General features: G+C 41.7%; 1 protein-coding gene across 1 annotated transcript in view; it reads left to right on the forward strand.

The window, feature by feature from the left end:
• The window catches only part of LOC119659348 (UDP-glucosyltransferase 2-like), a 32097-nt gene extending 12742 nt beyond the window's left edge, over positions 1 to 19355 (forward strand). The window contains exons 3-4 of the mRNA XM_038067397.1: positions 11791 to 12010; positions 18623 to 19355. Coding sequence (XP_037923325.1) covers positions 11791 to 12010; positions 18623 to 18923 — 521 coding nt within the window. The 3' untranslated portion in view covers positions 18924 to 19355. The remainder of the gene's footprint in view (positions 1 to 11790; positions 12011 to 18622) is intronic.
• Positions 19356 to 20630: the final 1275 nt, after the last annotated feature.

The raw sequence follows: 20630 nt of genomic DNA on the forward strand, positions 1-20630 counted from the left end.
CCGCCTGCCGCAAGGTAAACACCCTAGAATTTCGCCAACTGTTTGTATTCAACACAATCATTTTTGTAGCGACATTGAATGCATTTTATTGGTTAGCGTGTCGTGAGGCTTGTCACCAGGTAAGATCTTTCTTCATTTAGCCGTGGTAGGTGCATCTTGCAGCCCACAGGCACACTTTTCGCAAAGATCCTTCCATGATGTCGCTCATAACGGATGGAAATATCTCTGACACTAATATCACCACTGTCATCTCGCTGCTGTCCAAGATTCGTAAAATTTCGTCCATTACTATTAACCAGAGCACCGAAGAGATGGCGCTACCCTGGGGCGTGCCTCTGTTCACTGCTCTGTTCAAGTGGTTGCTTCCCAGATTCGACTGAATTATCCTGGTACTTAGCATGGATATTATCCTCCAATCCAATACTTTTTAAGGCTTCCTTGTTGGAAGCTCTCTCTATATACAAGAAGGCAGCTAGGGTATACTGCTTGTACTGCAGTGACCGCTCAACCGTGCTATTTACCTCGTGGAGAGTGGTTTCTCAGGATTTTTCTTTGACGTAGGCTTGCTGGGACTTAGAGAAAGGCCTTCTCTCCATAATCGTCCTTAAGTAGATGTCCAGGACGCACTCTAGGGTCTTCAGCACGAAAGAGGTTAGGCTAATTGGTCGACCGTGTCTGCCCGCTTTCGGTATGAAAACCACCCGTGCGCGTCTCCAGGACTGTGATACGTATCCCAAAGAGATGCAGCTCCGATATATCTCAACAACACACGACATAACCCTTTCCTGCTGCTTCTATAGCATGACTGGCATTATGCCATCTGGGCCTGAGAATTAATAATTACTGCTACTCGGTAATTACTGATTTGATAGTCTCGCACCGCTGGGGTGGCCGCAAATCATCCAAGCAAGGCTGTGACTCACAGTCCTCCTCGTTGGCGGGAAAGTGCGTTTGAACCAGCAGCTCCAAGGATTCACTAGAAGATTCCGTCCACTAGCCTTCCGACTTTTTAACAAAGAATGGGCTCTTATGTTCTTTGGACTGAGTTGCGCGGATTCACTGGTGCTTTTGATGTTCTGACTATAGTCCAACCATGGCCATGGCTGACTTATACTTCTTCAGGCAGTCCTTGTATCGCTGCCAATATTTATGCCTGTAGCAGATGTTGAAGATTTCCTTGATCAGCTTCCTCAGGCTAGCGATATCTACATTCCACGACGGTGGCAGTGTCTTTTTGCTGTACTTAGTAGGGCACGAGACTTTAAAGACGATTCCAGTTCGTCTGTCGTGCCAATATTACCAATTTGCGCACCGGAGAGTTTGTTCTTAATTACTTGACCAAACTTTCTCGAGTCAATCCTCCTGGGGTCTCGGAAGGTTTTGGAGACCTCTGCGGCGAGATCTAGACTGAAAAGTATTAAACTGTGGTCTGGCAAAGGATCTCTGGTCAAATACTCTCCAGTTCTCCACCCTAAGAATCCCCTCTTGTAGAGAGCCAAAAATTCCTCGTAGGATTCTTGTCTCGAACGCGGCTAAGAATTTTTCTTGCTCAGTTCCCAAGCCTCCGAGAAATACATGAGGGCTGGCAAGATCACTGTTTGGTACAAGCCTAGTGTTCTACTGCACATGAGCCATTGAAGGTACCTAAGCCTCGCGGCTAAACCCCCCTCCCTTACGGGACGGCTTATTGTTTAACGTAGGATTAATCCTACGGTCCTCTTAAGACACTGATTGAGTTTGTGACCACAATCAGAGCCCCGCTGCGACAAGCAAACAACGGTACCAGTCTATACCAAGTGCATGGCTTAGCATTCATACTGGTGGATGCAAGAATACCTAAATCTCTACCGAACTATGGGGTACGACACCCGTGTTGATACGCAACACCACGTCGAGGCCCGAAGGTCTCTTCTCGCTTGAGCACAACCACAGCCACCATGAAACTCCCACAAGGGGGCCAACCGCAAACAACCGAGCTGTACTCAGATACGACAGGATTTCTCCTGAAGTATAAGAGTCCAGGGGCTACCCCGGTTCCCATGGTACCAGTATACCCCTGGTAAGGTTTCGTGACCGAAGCCACTTCAGATGAGTCCCCGTGCAGACTCGGGTCTGATCGCCCTTGCTAGGCCTCGAAGCATTCGCCTACTGTATCACGACCGGCAAGCCAATGTGATACAGCGTTTCCCGGTGCCACCTCGTGGAGGTTCTTCTGGGCCACTTGGTTTTGGTTCAGCCGACAGGGTTGCCGCCCCGTCTTCCTCCCCTCTACCTCGGAGCACACTGTTTGGTACAGTAAGAGCTTCGACCCTATAGTGATAGTGAAGCGGAACAGTTTTTGTAAGCTGAAATGGGCTTTGTTGGCTGCCAACAAATGTGTGCGGATTTCATCTAAATCGATAGGGGAAATTATCAACGGTCTCAAGGTTATTGGTTCCTATCTTTCTTGTTTTTATTTGACATTTTATGCTTTTGCTTCTTTGATTTTTGGTGCCAGCGTATACTTTAGCCCAATATATGGCGCCATCGGATTTAGAATAAAGGTCGAGTGAACAACGGCTTGCTCTTCTCACAACGTCAATATCGGGAACTTAAAGCGGATGGTAGTCTTCGCACTTACATCAGAATCGTGGATCACTTTGTCCAGGGTCAGGTTGAAAAGGATGCATGATAGGCTATCCCTGCTGCTTTTATTTAACTTCACAGACAATAGAACAAATATTGGACACGATGTTGGGAAATTTGGTGGAAATCCTACTATTGTTGATAAAGTTATAGTAGCTCATCCCTTTCATTTCTGTACCCGAGTATTATACGTGTTTCAAAATGAATGCGTATGAAGGATGGTCCACCCAAACAATACATAAAATAACAACAACACTGTTCTGATTTGTTCAACTTCCGGTTTCCGATTTGTTTTGGCCTTGGCTTTAATTTTATCATGCGCCTTTCGCTCTTTTCGTCGCGCTTCTTCTCTTGTATATATCTTATCTGATTTGTGACTGTCTAGGGAAAAATCTGCATACATATATGCCCTTCAAGAAAAAGTTAAAGGATTAGTTAAAAATATGAATAAATTATTCTCTTAGTGTTAATTTAAAAACAGTATGCCCCTAAATAGTTAAATTAAACTCATAGTTTGACACCTTTGTGTATATTTGTTTCTATTATAGATTATAATATCAACCGCAAAATAGCGCAAAAAGTATCTTTGTATCTTTTCCGTGGACATTGAATAACAACAACATTAAATTATTATTCACAAGGCCGTGAAAATAGTAGACACATAAATATTTTCGAAAACATAAACAACAAACGAAGAAAGATACTACTCTAGGTGCAACGCAACCACTTGTATCACAATGCACTTCACACGGTGTTTGCTGACGTGTTGATCGGTGCATTTGAAGCGCATTTGAATAACGTTTCTATTTACGATATGCATGTCTGAATGCAACAAGTGAACGCATTAGAGAACGAAATCAAAACATGTTTTTCAGTCCCCTTGGCGTAAACAAACTCTTCAGATAGCGGAATTACATATGAGTATCTGCCTCACAACTATTGCGTAATTTATAGTAGATCTGATGTGCAATTTATGTAAGTAGCTATTTATCTGCAAGTTCGTAGTTACGAGCAAGAATGTTATTCCTATCTTTATCAGATTAGTTGCTGCCTGGGTGCGTAATAGTGTTCTTATAAATTAATAACAACAGAAGTTGTTTACCTCCCATGAAATATGGAAATTGTCAGTGTTTTGGTAGAAGACCAGTTTATTGTTTACGTTGTCGCCTCATAATTAAATGCGAACTTCCCCATGGTTGGAGAAAAGATTGCCGGAAAGCACTTTTCCTTGTTCATGTGCCTCTATCTAATGGGGAAGTTGACTGAATGCCTTAGGCACTTAAGATGTTTGAGAACCACTAAATGCATTTGAATCTGAAGAATTATTCGAAAGGTTCTCTGATTACCAGGATCACCTTGAAGCGTATTTCGTCTGAAGAGTTTCATTAATAGTACGAAACCCGAATTTTTATGCTAACTGGTTAGCCTATTTTCAGAAGCAACAAATAAACGATTGCGCTCATGAAAGGCTAGTTTAGTAGACGGGTGCCATCATCGAAGGTTAATTTATGAAGTATCTATTCCGTCATGCGATCATGCGCGTGTGTACAGACACACCCACTTTTTATATTATTTGAAGAAACTTTTCTCTCTATTAAGTATAGTAAAAGCATAATTTCAGCTATCAATAGCGCTCGGTGTCGTCTATTGACGTCCATGTGTATTTACATAATTCTGATTCTATGGTCAATAATGGGAATAGCCTTGATGATACCAGTGAATCTAATTTACGAACAAATACATAGAATAGTTCAAGTGGAAGTGACACAGTATCTATCAGTTACTTTCGTCATTTTAATTTATTGCATGTAGTCTAGCTATTTTTAGTCTTTCCAGCTCTAGAAAAAAAGTTTATTCGTACCACAATTGGTTTATTGAGCAATTCATGTTGATGGAGTTTGAATACGTTGTTCAGATTGAGGAGATTTTAATTGAATTAGATCAAATGAAATGATAACACCTACTTTATGAAAGTAGTTTAGGCAGTTTAGGTTCCTTGTAAAGGAAAACTGCACATTGAGTTTACTGTAACCTTGAGTTAATTTATGAAGGAATTTTATCCTATCTGCAAAGTCATCAACCCTTTAATGTTCCTCTTAGTAAGTGAGTGAGGATCTACTGACGTTTGGCGTGAACCAATATCCTCCAACATCTGTGGTGCAACGGAGGAGTACAGTCCATGAGTTGTAAAACGTAGCTCCCAACATCCAGACCAAAGGGGCGGGATATAGTCGTAACCATAACTATGATGTGTCTCCCAGAAGTGCAGCTGGAGCACATTCTCAAAGAATTCTTCCCGAGCATATGTTTTCGGAGGGCCATCTAGTCTGGTGCCGCTACCAAGGGGCGTTCGCGCAGTTTCGAAATGTACCGGTACGGTCTTGAATGGAGTGCTCTAACACACTTCAAGGCCCTGATTCAATATAGATGATAGCGCCAACTATTATTAATCTTATTCCCGGGAACCGGCTTTGTAAAGGCACAAGTTAACCGCATCCATGTCTACAGCTGTTACACTCTTCCTAATCGAATCAATATGAAGAAATGCTAGACGGCCATAACCTTATTGCCGGCTATTTCAAGTCGTCGGCCTTAAAAAGGGAAAGCCGAGTGAACACATGTCGGTAAATCCTGTTTGAAACCATTGCGAAACTGGACATTGGACTAGCCAACGCATTTAGCTCACTTTCCGAGGAAAAGGATTAGGCTCCACGTTGATATGACTTACCTCAGTGTCTCATTAGCGAGGGTATGCTCTGGTGGGTGAGCAAGCACTACACCCACAGCGATCACCAGGAAATCCTGCTTTTAAAATCATCGTGTCTGCAGGCGAGAAGGCTTTGCTAAAGGGGAGAAGTGAAGCCAGAACATCTGAAGTTGGAGAAAGAATACCGATATCTTCAAAGTAGCCTTAAAGTGATATACTGTAAAGTAAACGGAATTGATGCAGGCAGCTACAAGGTTGTAGTGAACAAGATTCGTGGGCTGAAATCGCGCTTCTTGTTTGAAAAATTACAATTCTTTCCAGAAACACCAAGAAAGTGTACTTTATCCAACAGTTCAACAGAAAGTCTTCTCGATCCCCTGCGTTACCGAAGGAGATCCACGAGAGATCTTGAATGAATTGGGGATAATATAGCTCCGGAATTCCGAAGAAACCTCTCAAATTTGCTCTTAAAATTAGACCCACATGGCTCATAAGCACATGTGAATTGTTTACGGTGGAAGGTTACTTTCCGAGAGAGGTTATGTTACTAAAGCCTCAAAAGCCAACTGGCATACCACCTTCACATCACTATAGGGAAGGTGACCCGTCGTTCCGCTAGCGAAAGGGGGTAGGGGGAGAAAGGGAATAATGATTGCTTTGCAGACGATCTAGCGGTGACTGCAGTTGCGAAGCATCCCGAGAATATCTAACTTTATGAAAGTGAAAGCATTTATGCTATCAAAACATGGTTACGAATGGTTGAACTGGACCTAGCGGACGAAAAGGTGGAGGCAGCCCTTATTATCAATAGCAAAAAGAAACATTATTATTAATCACGAATTTGTTTCAAAAGAAGGACGTGTGGGTAATGATTGATTTCAAGCTGAGCTCAAAGCACACTTGGACTATACGCAAGCAAAAGCGGCAATGCTTCATCCCTAACAAAGATGGTAGCTAACATCGGAGGACCAAAATAAACTCACCGGCTTCTGTTTGGTCACCAGCATTGGACTATACGGTGAAATGTAATTTCGGCACACCGGCCAATCGTGATTAGAGTTCGTAACGTATATAGGACAGTATTGGGTGAGGCAGCGTCATTGTTGAACTGAGTTTCGTGGATATATTAACGAATGTGATTCATTGCTTCTACCAGAGAAGAAAGGCGAATTCGCCCGGAGTAACTACTGATTTCCGAAAGCACTACTGAAGGTGGCAGCAACAGCGGGATAATTCTAGAAATTAATACACTGATCCCCTGAATTGGGAGATGAGTCGAGTGAAAATACGGAGAATTGAATTACCACCTAACACAGTTCCTTGCCAGACTAGGCGGGTGCAGGAAGTGTTTACAACTGTTCAAATTAGACGAATCTCCGACTGTCCCGAGTGCGCCGATACACATGAACCCTCAGTACATGTTATGTTTTATTATCTAAGATTCGCTCAAGAAAGAGTACGATTGAATTAACGCTCAGATTAGGTATCGGACTCACAATCCTATGAAGAAGATGATGAGGTCGACAGTAAATTATAGCGCCGCAAACGCAATAATAACGCAAGAAGAACGCTAGGAATTGAATCGAGCCCGGGAAATGGGATGGATGCGTCATTTAATTGTGCTGGTTAAGATTAGGCCTCTTCTCGCGAAGCAGTAATTCTATCTAGTAATACGTACTAATCCCGCGAAGATATGGGCGGAGAAATGGGTCTGGTTTTATTGGGTAATAATCTCGTACTCTGGTGCAACCTGGCGCAGCAGGATCGTTTTGAAATTTCCATCGCCATCCATCAAAACAGTAAAAACAGTAAATACCATTAGTCGTATCTACACCCTGGAACACCTAGGTGTTACCCGCCCTTTTATATTACAATGACTCCTCCCTACTCCTTTCTCAAACGGACTTGGGACGAAAAATTACAAAACTGTTGAACTCTAAAATCTGAAAAAAAATAACCCTTACTGATATCTCTTTAAATATTCGTCTTCTTCTTTTGTCCCCCTACTGAGTACGTAAGGTAGGCGCTATTAGATGTCGAATTCACTCCTTTATCACGTTAGCTGACGCTCCCATTTAGACAGCTCCTTTCAGCAGGACAGAGTAAACAACGCCTAAGAGCAGTCGTTACTCGAGATGAGCTAGCCGTGTAAAACTCAAACGCCTGGCATAATTCAAAAGCTTGGTTCCAAGCACTTGGTTCAAGACTATCTCATAGTCAACAAACTAGGTATTGGCAGTATTTTCTTTTCTATAGTTTTTGACGACGACCACTTTTGAGTATTTCCTTATTAGTACGAACTTGGCGTAGCATTGATTTGATGTTATGATGGATTTTATTTGCATAAAATTCCAAGTTTCCAGGAAGCTTTGCGAATTTATTCACTTCTCCAAGCATGCAAAAGTTCCTCACTATATCATAAATCATATGGCAACAAAGGGATTCAAAAAAGGACCTTTGAGGAAATCTTGCTGGGATAATATGTAATACTTCTTTAGCTTATGTATGACAGAACTCTCTATATGTTACTTTCTATGATGAAATCCACGCGCGGTTATTGGCAGCCAACAGAGCCTATTTCAGTTTACAAAAACTGTTCCGCTCGAGACGTCTTATCATAGGGTCAAAGTTCTTACTGTACAAGACAATGATCTTGCCAGTCCTCATGTATTCCTCGGAGACTGGGGTTCTTAGCAAGAAAAATGGCGAACTCTTGGCTGCGTTCGAGAGAAAATCGTCCGAAGAATTTTTGGCCTCCTACATGAGGATGGACGATTCCGTAGCCTATATAACGACGAAATCTAAGAGTGATACCGTGACCGTCTGTTTTTGGATAAAATCTAATTCAATAGTTTGCGGCGGTCGGGTTATTTAATCCATATGGAATGGGGATGATCCTGCCCAGAAAGTTTCTAAGGGCAATATCAATGGGAGAAAAAGAAGACGAGACCGACTTTGCCTCAAATGGGGCGATGGTGTAAGCTTGGATGCCAGACAGCTTTTAGGTACATCGAGTTGGTGGCCCTTGGCCGTGGTTTGGAGTTCCCTGGCCTGGGAGTCTGTTTCTGATAGATTTCTTAGAACAAGATTCCAGTCCACATTAAGCAGCATCACAATTGTAAAGTGCTATGCGCCAACAGAGACGTCCGATATAATGGAATGGATTGATAGATGCTTTTGACGAGCAATTACACGGAGTTCAACAGAGGCTTGTGGTCGTGAGAAAGAGCCTGCCATAAGGTCAGTTGAATTTCAAAAGACCGACATCGTACTGATTGGTCGACTACTACGCGATCTTGGATGTGTATAGCAAAAGGTGCGCTGTCACCGGCCTCGAAAGGGATCACCATCTGATGATCGCTTAGATTCGCTTGCTTGTTGCGCCCGTCATTTTTTGCAGTGTTAGGAAACTGCGACCCCCCAAGTTCAATATCGACCGCTTGTATGATCCAACTGTTGCTGGACAGTGGGACAGCTATTGTGCTGATGGGACGGTAGGTAGACTGAATAACTCACCAAATCCGCGGAATCCTAGAAGCAGGTCCATGAACGGAAGGAGTTGACGGTTCTATTGATCGCTTATAGTGATGGCGGGCTCGATATCGAGCGAAATCCGGAGAGTTCGGCGTAGTGTACGGTGTGACAAGAGAAAATTTGTTACTGTACTGGTCAGGTGAGCGGAAATTGCCGCAAAACGCAATGGTTTCGGAAGTGTATACCACATCATCAAAGAACTCGCAAATCTTTCACTGGTCGTGGGAAGGACGTTGACGGCCGATTCTTCATCCATGATTACGAGAAACTGAAAAGGGGGAAAGAACGCTTGACTACGGTCCTTAACGGTATCACATCCAGTGGGTTAGTTAGTTTAGTTTAGTGGGGTTAGCCGCAGCTGCAAGCACTCAGACTTCTGCTAGGTTACTAGCTACTTGTACTATCCCTGGAGATCGTCTATTCATCGGCCTCTCGCCGACGGTGTTCGCAGGCTTTGACGAAACTGAGAACAATCTCCAGAGACAGAGAATGTGCAGATTTTTCACTGAAGGAAACCTTACCAAGGTATCTTCGTCTGAGGTTTGAAAAGGCCGGGCAGCTGCATAGGAAATGCAGGGCCGTCTTTTCTTCCTCCATTGGCTGCATATGGACGAGACCACCACTCCGTTTTTTTCCATATGGTAATTTAAGGAGTAGTGTCCCGTTAAAAGCCTTTTCAAAGACGGAAATGGCTAAATTCAGCGGGCATCAGAACCACGTGATGTTTTCCAAGAAATTTCCAAATGGACGCATGACCGTATGATTTGTCACTTTTCCACGCGCCAATGGTATCAATCCTATATGCGTTGTTAGCCGCTTTCCCTTATACCTCCAAATGGATTGGGGATAAATTTAAAATAGCTTCGAGTGCCACGGTCGGCTTACTACTCATTGCCCTAGTAATACTTAGGCAACCAAGCCTCTGCTGATGCACATCAGCAGCTTCCTGCTGTTGGCAAAGTTCAGTCCCGGTGCGGTTGCTTCTCTTGTGGTTAGTCATTGTAACATGTGGATAAGGATTGTTCCTCCAAGCAAAAGAGAAATTATTTCAGCCATCAATGGAGAAGGGGATAATAGTTAAAATTCCAAAAAAGGCACCCGTTCTGAATGTACCAATTGGAGGGGTGTCTGGGTGCTTCCTGCCGTTGCAAAGATAATAGCTAAAGTAAACCCAGAACTCATCAAAGAACATCTCAAAAGCTTCATCGAGAGAGAGCAGGTTGTTTCCGCTCCGGATCCTTCTGCATTGACCATCAACATCCTACGGATCATTTTGGAACAGTGCACGGAGTTTAAATATTCGCTTCACCTGTTCTTTTCATTTCGAAAAGCTTTTGATATTGTGAACATGGTGAGCATCTGGAGTGGTCTATGGGGGGGGGGCATTCTGGAAAAACTAACAGCTATTATCAGAGGGTCATATGATGGTGCATATATCATATGCACCGAGTAAAATCTCAGAGTATTTATGCTGTCTCTTTATGCTGCCTTGTCAGGAGGATTTGGAGGAATTCAAGGGATTATGACATCTTTCCTTAAACATCTCAACTGCGTTGATGATATCTATTTGGTCTCTCACCGGGTCATGGACCTTGGCCAAAATAAAGGTAAACACCAAGAAAGCCAAGGTTTTCACTCTGACAGGTCATGGAACTCTCACTGTCTGCATTAATGGGTAGATCATTGACGGTGTCAATCAATTTGTATATCTAGGAGGTGTGGCTTCTGCCGACGGTGGCAACGAACTGGATGTTGCCTAACGAATAAGAGCGCTAGATCCGTTTTCTCTACCCTGTCTAAAATCTCGAAATGTAGTTATCTCAATACCAAAATCAAGTTGCGTTGCTATATGTGAGAGCACAAGGAAAGTGAACCCCACTGTTCCCCTCAAAAACTCCAAGCCTTCGTCAACACCATTCCGCATTATATCATCGGGTTACGCTAGCCTGATATTTTTACAAACGAAGAACTTGGTCGGTGTACACGCCTCATATGCACTGCGATCGGAAGGCGGAAGGGGCTGTGGATAGGTCAGACACTAACGAAGGGCGAAAATTGGGTTGCTGGCTATTCCATGCAGTGGAATAGCTGATGAGTGGATTGCTCCAAAAGCATTTGGTGTAGAACAGTAGAGGAGGAGTGCAGGCGTGTCGGGAAATCGTGGAGGGAGCTGGGGAGGATTTCAGGTAACACCACAAACGGGTATTTGATAACCATATATACATATATTACTGTGAGCGGTAGGATCATAAGTTTGAAAAAGGTGGTGTAATCAAAATAAGGAGTTTTGTTTTGATAGAAATTTAGTACCAATTTGTTAACGCCGTTTTTTTGGCGCTTGTATGGATGGGGACCTTTGGGGGTGCGTCTAAACTATTGACTAATATAGATACATAGGTTGGGGTGGGATGAAAAGCAACAATTGTACATATTTGTTTTATAGAGTCACAAACTTGACAGTCACTAAGATCAGACTAACATAAGGCAGTTGGTCGATACCCCTTCGGGTAAAAAGCGGCATGCGCAACTTTTTCTTTCTCTTTCTTTCTGGTTTCTACTGGATTTGCAGTTCTTTGTTACTATTTTTATATTCATTCATGCATTCCTTTTCCAATCTTTTATGTATAATAACTTACCAGAGACTTCTTGTGTTTCTTAATTATCTTAGTTATCTTAATGTCAGTATAACAGCTGACTAACTAGATCATAAGCTTACTGAACAAAATGCCAAACTTTGTAATAAATATATTTTTTTCGGGAAACGTAAGCTTGTTTTCAGTATATACTAGAAAGAGTAGTTAAAATTCACTTCAAGATGGGAATTACATTTAAAAGTTTCTTATATCACAATGGATTTAATATTTGCAATTTTAGAATACATTAATTATGTTCTATATATATATATTTATTATTTTCTCTTCCAGCTCATCCAAACACCCGTCTCTTCATCACAACTGGATCACAAAGGGACATTGAAGACGCCATCCACCATACTGTTCCCGTTCTAGGCTTTTCATTTTCCAGCACTCTGGAACATTATTTGTTACAAATTGAAAAACATAACGCCGGAATTGTATCGCATTTTGACTTGGAATCGAGTATCACGATACTATCAAAAATGGAAGAAATTGCACAAAATGATATGTAAGTTTTAAATAATGCATTTTTTTCTGCAAACTGACGTCAAACTCATATATATTATACGAAATGGAAATTTTTTCGAAGTAAAAGATAAAATTATCGAAGATAATGATATAAATATAAAATATTCTTACCAGTGGAAAATTACCTGCGAAAGATAACAACAGTCATACATAACTGGCATTTTCCGTGACTCATTTCGCGAAGACGTGCTGAATTCAAAGTATCTCGGAAACTGTTTTTCAAGCTCAAGGGCATTTCGTTGAGGTTTATTGCCTACCATTAAATAGATTTATCTTAAGGCATCAGTATATTCGGGAAATCTCTCTGAAAGTTCTGGAACAATTGATTCTTCCTCCTTTGAAGTATCTACGTATTACAAACCTAAGGAAACTAGAAGTCACTGCACAAGTGTGTCTCTTTTTCATATTTTCATTGACTGGCTCCATTTACATAAGGTTGTTTTGCAGAAATTTCAATGTGTCGCACACGCCCCCTAATGTGTTTGTTTTTTTGGCATAATGCAGGTGTGGTTGGGGCTCGTTCTAGTTTCAAGGATTTTCTGTGATCATAAAATTGAAAACAAAAACAAGATTCAAGTTTCCTCGCCAATCTATCTGAAGTGACCGATCTTCACCTTTTGTTTTGGTATGTTTAGATTAGTTTGATTCGCGATTCGCACATGGTTGCAATCTTGTTTATCGAAAACCTGCTATTTCTACTATTCAAATAGTATCTGAACTTGAACCTAATGCGTGAACAGCTTTGTTCCATATTTTACAGTTCAATAGAAAAAAATATCTACGCAACATTTTGATAATTTTTGGCGCGTGCATTGGCGTAACGTCATTATCTTTTGATGAATTAGATAAAGCAAAGAGAAAATAGGTGAAATGATTTGTTTTTTTCGTGCGTAGGTGGGATTTGGTAATAGTGTGGACCTTGATCTCTAAATTTATTACGCACATTGCACTTTGATCGAGGAAATATTTTGAGTTAGTAGAGATATAATATATTTCCATATTATTCACTAAATATCCCAATTCTCCATGCTCTGGGACTTTTTTCGATTTGATAACTTTATTGTTGCGAATCACCCGAGCATGTCGCTAATAGAATTTTTTGATGACTGGTCGGTTTAATGCCGACACCTACATGTTTACCTAACTTCAATAAGCTATCGCAAACGTGTGAATAAAGCGTTTCCCCTCGATCCGATCCGATCGTGTGTCGTTTTTTTGGGGCAAATCAAAGGGAGTTTACTTGCCTGCTCTGAAAACACTAACGCGGTCTGTCAAACGTTTTTAGATGTTTGGAGTTTGCGGCAAGTGCCAAACGTGTGGAGCCGGCATAAAATGTCCCATTCCCTGTTCCCCGACATTGCATAGCTATCACTTCAGATGTGGGGCATCAACAGAAAGGCTTCCATTAGTAACTTTTTGCTGAATCTGACGTTAGTTTTAAGGGGGTATCTTTGCTCAGATTTTCAGATCTCCATAGATAGTCTTAATGGCATCCAAAAAATCCTTGGGAGAGCACTATACGTGTGTTTGAACGAATGCCATGCATTAACAGCTGCTGCTTTCGCCACTCGCACTACGAGTGCGTGTTGAGTCATGTATGAGACTTGGTTGCTTAAGCTGCTGTATTTTCCTTAGCTTTGCTAAGATTCATTTCAAATTTTCACACATTATTCTTGAAAGGTTCTCCATTCAGAAAATCAAATAAAAGACAAATGAAATAAAAAAGTTAGAAAAAATTTAGAGGTATTTAAAAATAATAATATTTACGGGAGTACTAGGTATTCCTCAACATAGTTGCCTTCTAAGGCGAACAAGTTAGTATAATGACCAACTGTGGGTGGGTGGGCAACCAATTCAAAGTGTCAACCTCTCAATCTCGATGCTTTTAGTTAGTTTCAGCCATCATGGGTGTCTGTGTTCGTTTTGTCTTTATCTCGCTGCTGTGAACTTATCACCTGCACGGCGCTAAGAATGATTATAATGAAACTGAAGCACAGTTTGACTGTTTTGATGCCCTATAATCCGCCAAGAAATGAACAGGAAACAATGAATGAGAATTTTATGGAGCAGAAGAGGGAGACTTTCATCATCAATTTCGTTGAAAATTCGTGGCGGTCATCCCCTTAAAAGTTATGGCTCCTTGATGTGAATGTTTTTAATTTATAATAGAAGAGTTTGAATGTTCAATCCTACTCCGTTAGGGAGGAAGCTCCACCCTATCTAACCCCTTTAAAGAATTATAACTCCTCCTAAAAGGTTATGGTGCCCAAAACTTGCTCTATTTTCACGCTATAATCGTAGCGTTTAAGTTGAAACTCTATTTCCATTGGGTCTGTCTGTCTTTTTTTAAGGAAGTGGAAACCTTCAAAAGACGCTGGTCACGCCACTAAAACCATCTCCAACTCCCCCTTTAACCCGTGGCACTACCCTTAAGTATTACATCACGGGGCTGAGTTAGCTCTTTTTAGTTAGATCTCATTTCTTTCATCCGCGGCGTTCGTAACTGCGGGTTTCTGACCTCGTTCGCTTTTGGCGTATCTCAATCCTCCTGATATGCTAGCATTAGGCGAAGACGGCTTGACAGTATCTTACCAGGGGTGAGGCAAATCGTCAGACGCTGCCTCACCTCTGCTCTGGGAGTAGCGTAACCGCAGCGGATTGCAGATGTTAAGTGCTCCTTTATGTAATTCAACATGACTACTCATTATATTAATTTTTTAAAAATGGTAAGAAACCGTAAAGCTGTTTTCGCCTAATATTTTTCAAGTTTGGGTGCTAAACCCTAAACGAGAGGCCCGTGGAGCAAAAAAGGAGGGAGTAATTTGGTCCCCGTTTGGTCCGGTCCGACATCAAGTGGGTGCGGACTTAGGACCCCGCAATCCTTAAAAAAATAAAAAAATATGCTAACATTCTTCGGAGAAAATTTTCCGTTAATAGCATTTTACCTCGAGTTTTCTCTAGATATCTACTTTCATCCACGAACCCCGGGAATTGGAAGAATGCGTGTGTTGTGTCCTTAGGGACCTCATCGCAGTTTGAAAAATGAGTTGAGGTGTCCAATTTAAACTTGCGCGTCCTATCGGTATCTTCTATGACCGATGAGAAACTGGGTGAGATTATAATTGATATCCCCTTACTTTCTCTCCAGCCATTCCCCAATGACAGGGATCAACCTGTGCGTCCAGCGATTCCTTTTTGAGTGACCCCGTCCTATAAAGTAGAAAAGGACTGTTATATATGCTTGCCGTTTCTTTTGTCAAGATGTCAATCTGCATTATCTCAGGCAAAACACACTGTAAAAGCTGCTCATCTGTAGACCGCATTAGATAAGATATGCTGAGGTGTTCCCCAGGCTGAGATTTTATACAGCATAGTCAACAAGAGTCCATTCCTCTCCAACCAGGCCTTACAGCAATGATGAATTCAATCTATGTGGTACTAAAATTTTACCTCTTAGGGGGTAGTAATTTGACGGAAAAGCTGCAACTTTGACCCATTATAACTTTGCTAATAATAATAGGATTTTCAGCAAAAACTTGCAGTACGCTATTACTTTCAAGGATTCAATTTCACGGATCTAGAATGATCTTAAGGGTGTTTCCCAATAAATTTTCAAAAAATGATTTACTATTATTAACTTCATTGAAACAGATATCGTAGTAGAGAGTATTTCGGAGCTTAGATACCGTGTCCAACCCATGTCAAAACTTATACCGGGTTCGAAAAGCACTCACATGGTATTATTCGGTAAAAAAAATTTTGCACGCCTCATTTATTCAGCGCGGAGCAATGTAATTCACTGAATGCGTGGGGGTTCACAACCTTTCCAACCTATCTACCGAATTTCGTGTTAATGTGTAGTGTAGGCGTTTCTGAAAAAAAAAATGCGCCTGCAAAGCACATTGATAAATAGTGAACCGATTTTAATAAGATTTTGTTTCCAACAAAACTTGAAAATGAAATACTGAGATTAGGGAAATAAACAAAGCAAAAACAAAAATTAGGGAATTAAACAAAGCGCAGTTAGATTTACTCCATTCTGTTAATTCTACCTGATTTCTCTTAGTGATAGGCCCGTCGAAAGCTCGACTATGAAAACCCTTTTTTTGTCGTTATGAATAATGATCATGCCATCTGACAAATTTCAATCGGTGCCGTAGGACAGGCGGAAATGAGTAAGGGTCTTTGAGGCAGTTTCCTTGACAGTGTTAAAAAAGTCGAGCGATTTGATGAAGTTCACTATTATTTCAGAGACGAAGACGGCTACGGTTTCTTACCAGAGCAGAGGCAAATACTCAGACGGCTACGGTTTCTTACCAGAGCAGAGGCAAATACTCAGACGGCTCACCTCTGCCCTGGGCGACCGAAGCGGCTCGCAGGTGTTGTACGTTCCATTTTATAATTCGTAAAACACGACAAGGATACGAATTATATTCCATAGTTCGGACCAAACTTTGGCCGGAGATAGACAATTTCCTTTCAAGGATTGAGGAGTCCTAAGTCCGCAAAACTGTTGAAATATGGCGATCTGTTGTACTATCTTTTCATCTACTTCAGGGCCGCCCCGTGATAGGGGTAGGATAAAACTGTACGCGAGCATGAGAGAATTCGGTATCCCGACTAAATTGACGATATATAGACTAGGCTGATTCTGACCAATGTACGAAGCCAGATAAAAGTCCTTCAATATCAATAATGGTCTAAGACAAGAAAAAGTGATCCTTCATGCAGAGGTAAATGAAAGAGGTACCTGTTTAAGTCCACCCAACTGCTGACGATATTGGCATTATGGGAAGATCAACCCGAGATGTATGATCTACTTTTATCCAAATTGAGTACGTGGCGGGAAATCTTGGGCTGCACATTAACGAAAGCAGGATAAAGAATATGTAGGTATCTTCAGCACAGAAAACCAGAGAAACAGCGCCAGATAGCTTTGAAGGATATCGAATTGGATTTGCAATATTAGGAATTTCTTATTACGGCAAGCCCAGACTGGATACGGGTTGTTGGCCCGTTGATAATCTGATGTTGACCGCACGACTTATTTTGGCACCGCATACAGGTCGGCCCGATGTTGAAAAAGAGATCTTCTGGGAATTTCTCAGCGCAAAAACCTCTAACATTTCTCCCAATGTTTGAATCATCATTGCGGGTCATCTTAATGGTTATGTCGCTGAAATGGTAGACGACAAACTGTGTTATGAATGTAAAGGTTTTGGCACATGAGATGCAGGTGGCAAGGGTATGGTTGATTTTGCCGGCGCTCATGACCTTGTACTTGACAATACAAAACATACGCTAAATAAAGGTTGCCTCATCTTCCTATATTTAATAGTGGAAACCGTATTGACTTTATTCTCATAAGACGTCGCCATTTTCTGAATGTTATTGACAGCAGAACTATTCATCCCCATGAATAAAATGGCAGGGAGGGAAGTGATCTCGAGGAAATGTGACACAAACTAAAAATACGACCGACCAAGTCTGGTAGCCGAGGTACTTGGCTTTGGAATGACGATGGCCAAATGAATGTCCATGAAAGGAAACGCCCGAGTGGTCCCGACCCGATTCGGTTACTGAATTAGAAAAGGACTAAAGAGGAAGAAATGCAATTGATGCATGTTAATCGTAAGCAGTTGGGTTATTGACGTTTTTCGGTATGACTTGCTGCATCATGCACGATGGGCGCACTTTTCAGGGTGTTTGGATCTGAATTAAATCTGAAATTCTAATAGATTGAAAACGGTAGCCATTTTCCAAAAATTGTTACTGCAGGTTTTGGTAGATTGCGCTACTTAAATGATTTACATCGTTACTGAAAACGAGGAATCGATTGACTAACTTTTGAGGAAATAACGACACCTTTTTGATTTCTTCTCAAAACCTACTATTATTTGTCAGATCATTACCTTTGAAATTACGTCCAAAGTCGAAAATAATGCGAACGTAATTATTCATGTCCAAAATAATTCCAATTAAGTGATTAGATTTCTATCGGATTTGATAAAAAATTCTCCGACAAGACTTGTCTGGGTCACAAAAGAACGATTTGTTTAATCATGGTGGACTTTGCCTGGTTTTTTTTACGCTCGGGTAATTCGCGATCAGCTTTGAAACCATTAAACGTTACGTGATGGTTCCCAGAGGAGGCAAGCTGAAAAAAGGAAAAGTCTGAAAGGTCGAATTGAGATAATTATTACTAGCAAGTTAGTTACAATTGAATTCGCTGCTCACATAACCTAATTTATACCGAATCCAATTGCAGTTTGTAATTAAATCCATTATGCCAATCTCCATTCAAATTTCTTATTACTTAAGAAAGTGCTCAGCTCGCATATCTTGAGATCAGTTCGGAATGCCACTTCCTGCCTTAGACAAGCAGATCGACCTGTTATCTAGCAGATTCCATCTGACCAACAAAGAATAACAAATTCTCCCTGAAATATTCAAACGAATCCGCCAAACAATAAGTCGCAGTGCAATTTCATTCCGCTTGTGCTAATTTTAAAACCCATTACTCACTCATAATCCCCAACAAATTCCATTCAACGGCGTTCAACTAACTTTCTACTTCTCTTTCAACTTTCAGGTACAAACTGAACATGCTGCGTCTGAATCAACTCGTGACCGACGCACCCCAGACACCTCGCGATCGTGCCGTTTGGTGGATTGAGTATGTGATGCGGCACCGCGGCACCAATCACCTGAGGAGTCCGTGGGACAAGCTCTCGTGGTTCCAGTATTTGCTGATGGACGTGATGCTTTCAATCGTGCTGGCGACGCTTTCAGTGATCACAACGATCGTCGTCATCGTAGTCAAGATCCGAAGATATTCGAAAAGTTTGCCAGTGGAGCTCGTCACCAGACGGGCCAAGATGAAGCTCCAATGAGGGGAGTCGACAGAGCCGCATTTAGACCTGATAGTCATAGATAATTTTTGTAAATTGTTTTAAATCTTTTTTTTTTTAATTTACGACTCAGAGTCATGTTATGAGGCAGGCATTGTTGTATTTTGCCAGTGTAGCGCTGTAAACTATTTAATGTAATTTATATTAATTAGCCTAAGAGGTTGATTCGAATGTGATATCGAGCCATTGATCTGATTTTCATTTAGATTTAAAACGTATGACGAAGATGTGTTCCAAGGACTTCCCAGTCCATACGCATACCTACCTAGACATATTGAACGCAAACATATTCAACTCAATAAAAACGTAAAAGAACGTACAAAAAACGAGATGAATTGTAGTTTTAGTGACGATAGTATTAATTTTTATGTAAAGGGACTGAAATTGTTTATATGATATACAGATTTGATTATATTTTTTTGTTTTCTTTCTATTTGATATGTTTTAATTGAGAAACTCTGCTGAAGGTATTCCACGAATTCATTCATTATATCGTCGTGTAACATATCAACCTGTTGACGTTGATACCGCCTCTTTGCATCCCATTGTCGGCGAAATATCAAGCCATTCTTATTTTTAATCTAGATATTTGAATTACATGCGCATCCCTTACGGGTTGAAGACAGATCTCTCTCTATGAGATCCGATTCTCTCTATGAGAAACAAGAAGCCGCAAGTCCCGATGGTATCCTGGCAGAGGCATACAAACTGGTGCTGTTACTGCTTGACGAATTCAACGCTGGCCTGAAAGAGGGCACTTTTCCTTCCCGGAGGATTATGGCTGGGCTTGCGCTGATAAACAAAGGGAAAGGTGCTATTTGCATCTTCATCATCAACGGCGCAACAACCGGCATCCAGAGACCCCGGTTTTGCGCCGAGGTCCACTAATTCGTTATCCCTTAAAGCTGTCTGGCGTCCTGACCTACGCGTTGGCGCAACAATCCATATTGGATCAGGGCCATGAAGCGTGTTAGAGCACTTCATTCTAGACCGTGACGGTACACTATAGGATAGCCTGTAGGAGGCAATGTGGTCAGCATTGCGCTCGCCCGAGATTATTACCCTGATTTGATTCTGGTACTCATTCACTGCTGAGTCGACTGGTGTCCGACGTCAAATCATGATACAGATGCCACTGCCACCATTATCATCATCAACGGCGCAACAACCGGTATCCGGTCTAGGTCTGCCTTAATAAGGAACTCCAGACATCCCGGTTTTGCGCCGAGGTCCAACAATTCGATATCCCTAAAAGCTGTCTGGCGTCCTGACCCACGCCATCGCTCCATGTTAGGCAGGGTCTGCCTCGTCTTCTTTTTCTACCATAGATATTGCCCTTATAGACTTTCCGGGTGGGATCATCCTCATCCATACGGATTAAGTGACCCGCCCACCGTAACCTATTGAACCGGATTTTATCCAGAACCGGACGGTCATGGTATCGCTCATGGATTTCGTCATTGTGTAGGCTACGGAATCGTCCATCCTCATGTAGGGGGCCAAAAATTCTTCGGAGGATTCTTCTCTCGAACGCGGCCAAGAGTTCGCAATTTTTCTTACTAAGAACCCAAGTTTCCGAGGAATACATGAGGACTGGCAAGATCATAGTCTTGTACAGTAAGAGCTTTGACCCTATGGTGAGACGTTTCGAGCGGAACAGTCTTTGTGAGCTGAAATAGGCTCTGTTGC

Source organism: Hermetia illucens, chromosome 6 (assembly GCF_905115235.1).
Source record: "Hermetia illucens chromosome 6, iHerIll2.2.curated.20191125, whole genome shotgun sequence".
Lineage (NCBI taxonomy): Eukaryota > Metazoa > Arthropoda > Insecta > Diptera > Stratiomyidae > Hermetia > Hermetia illucens.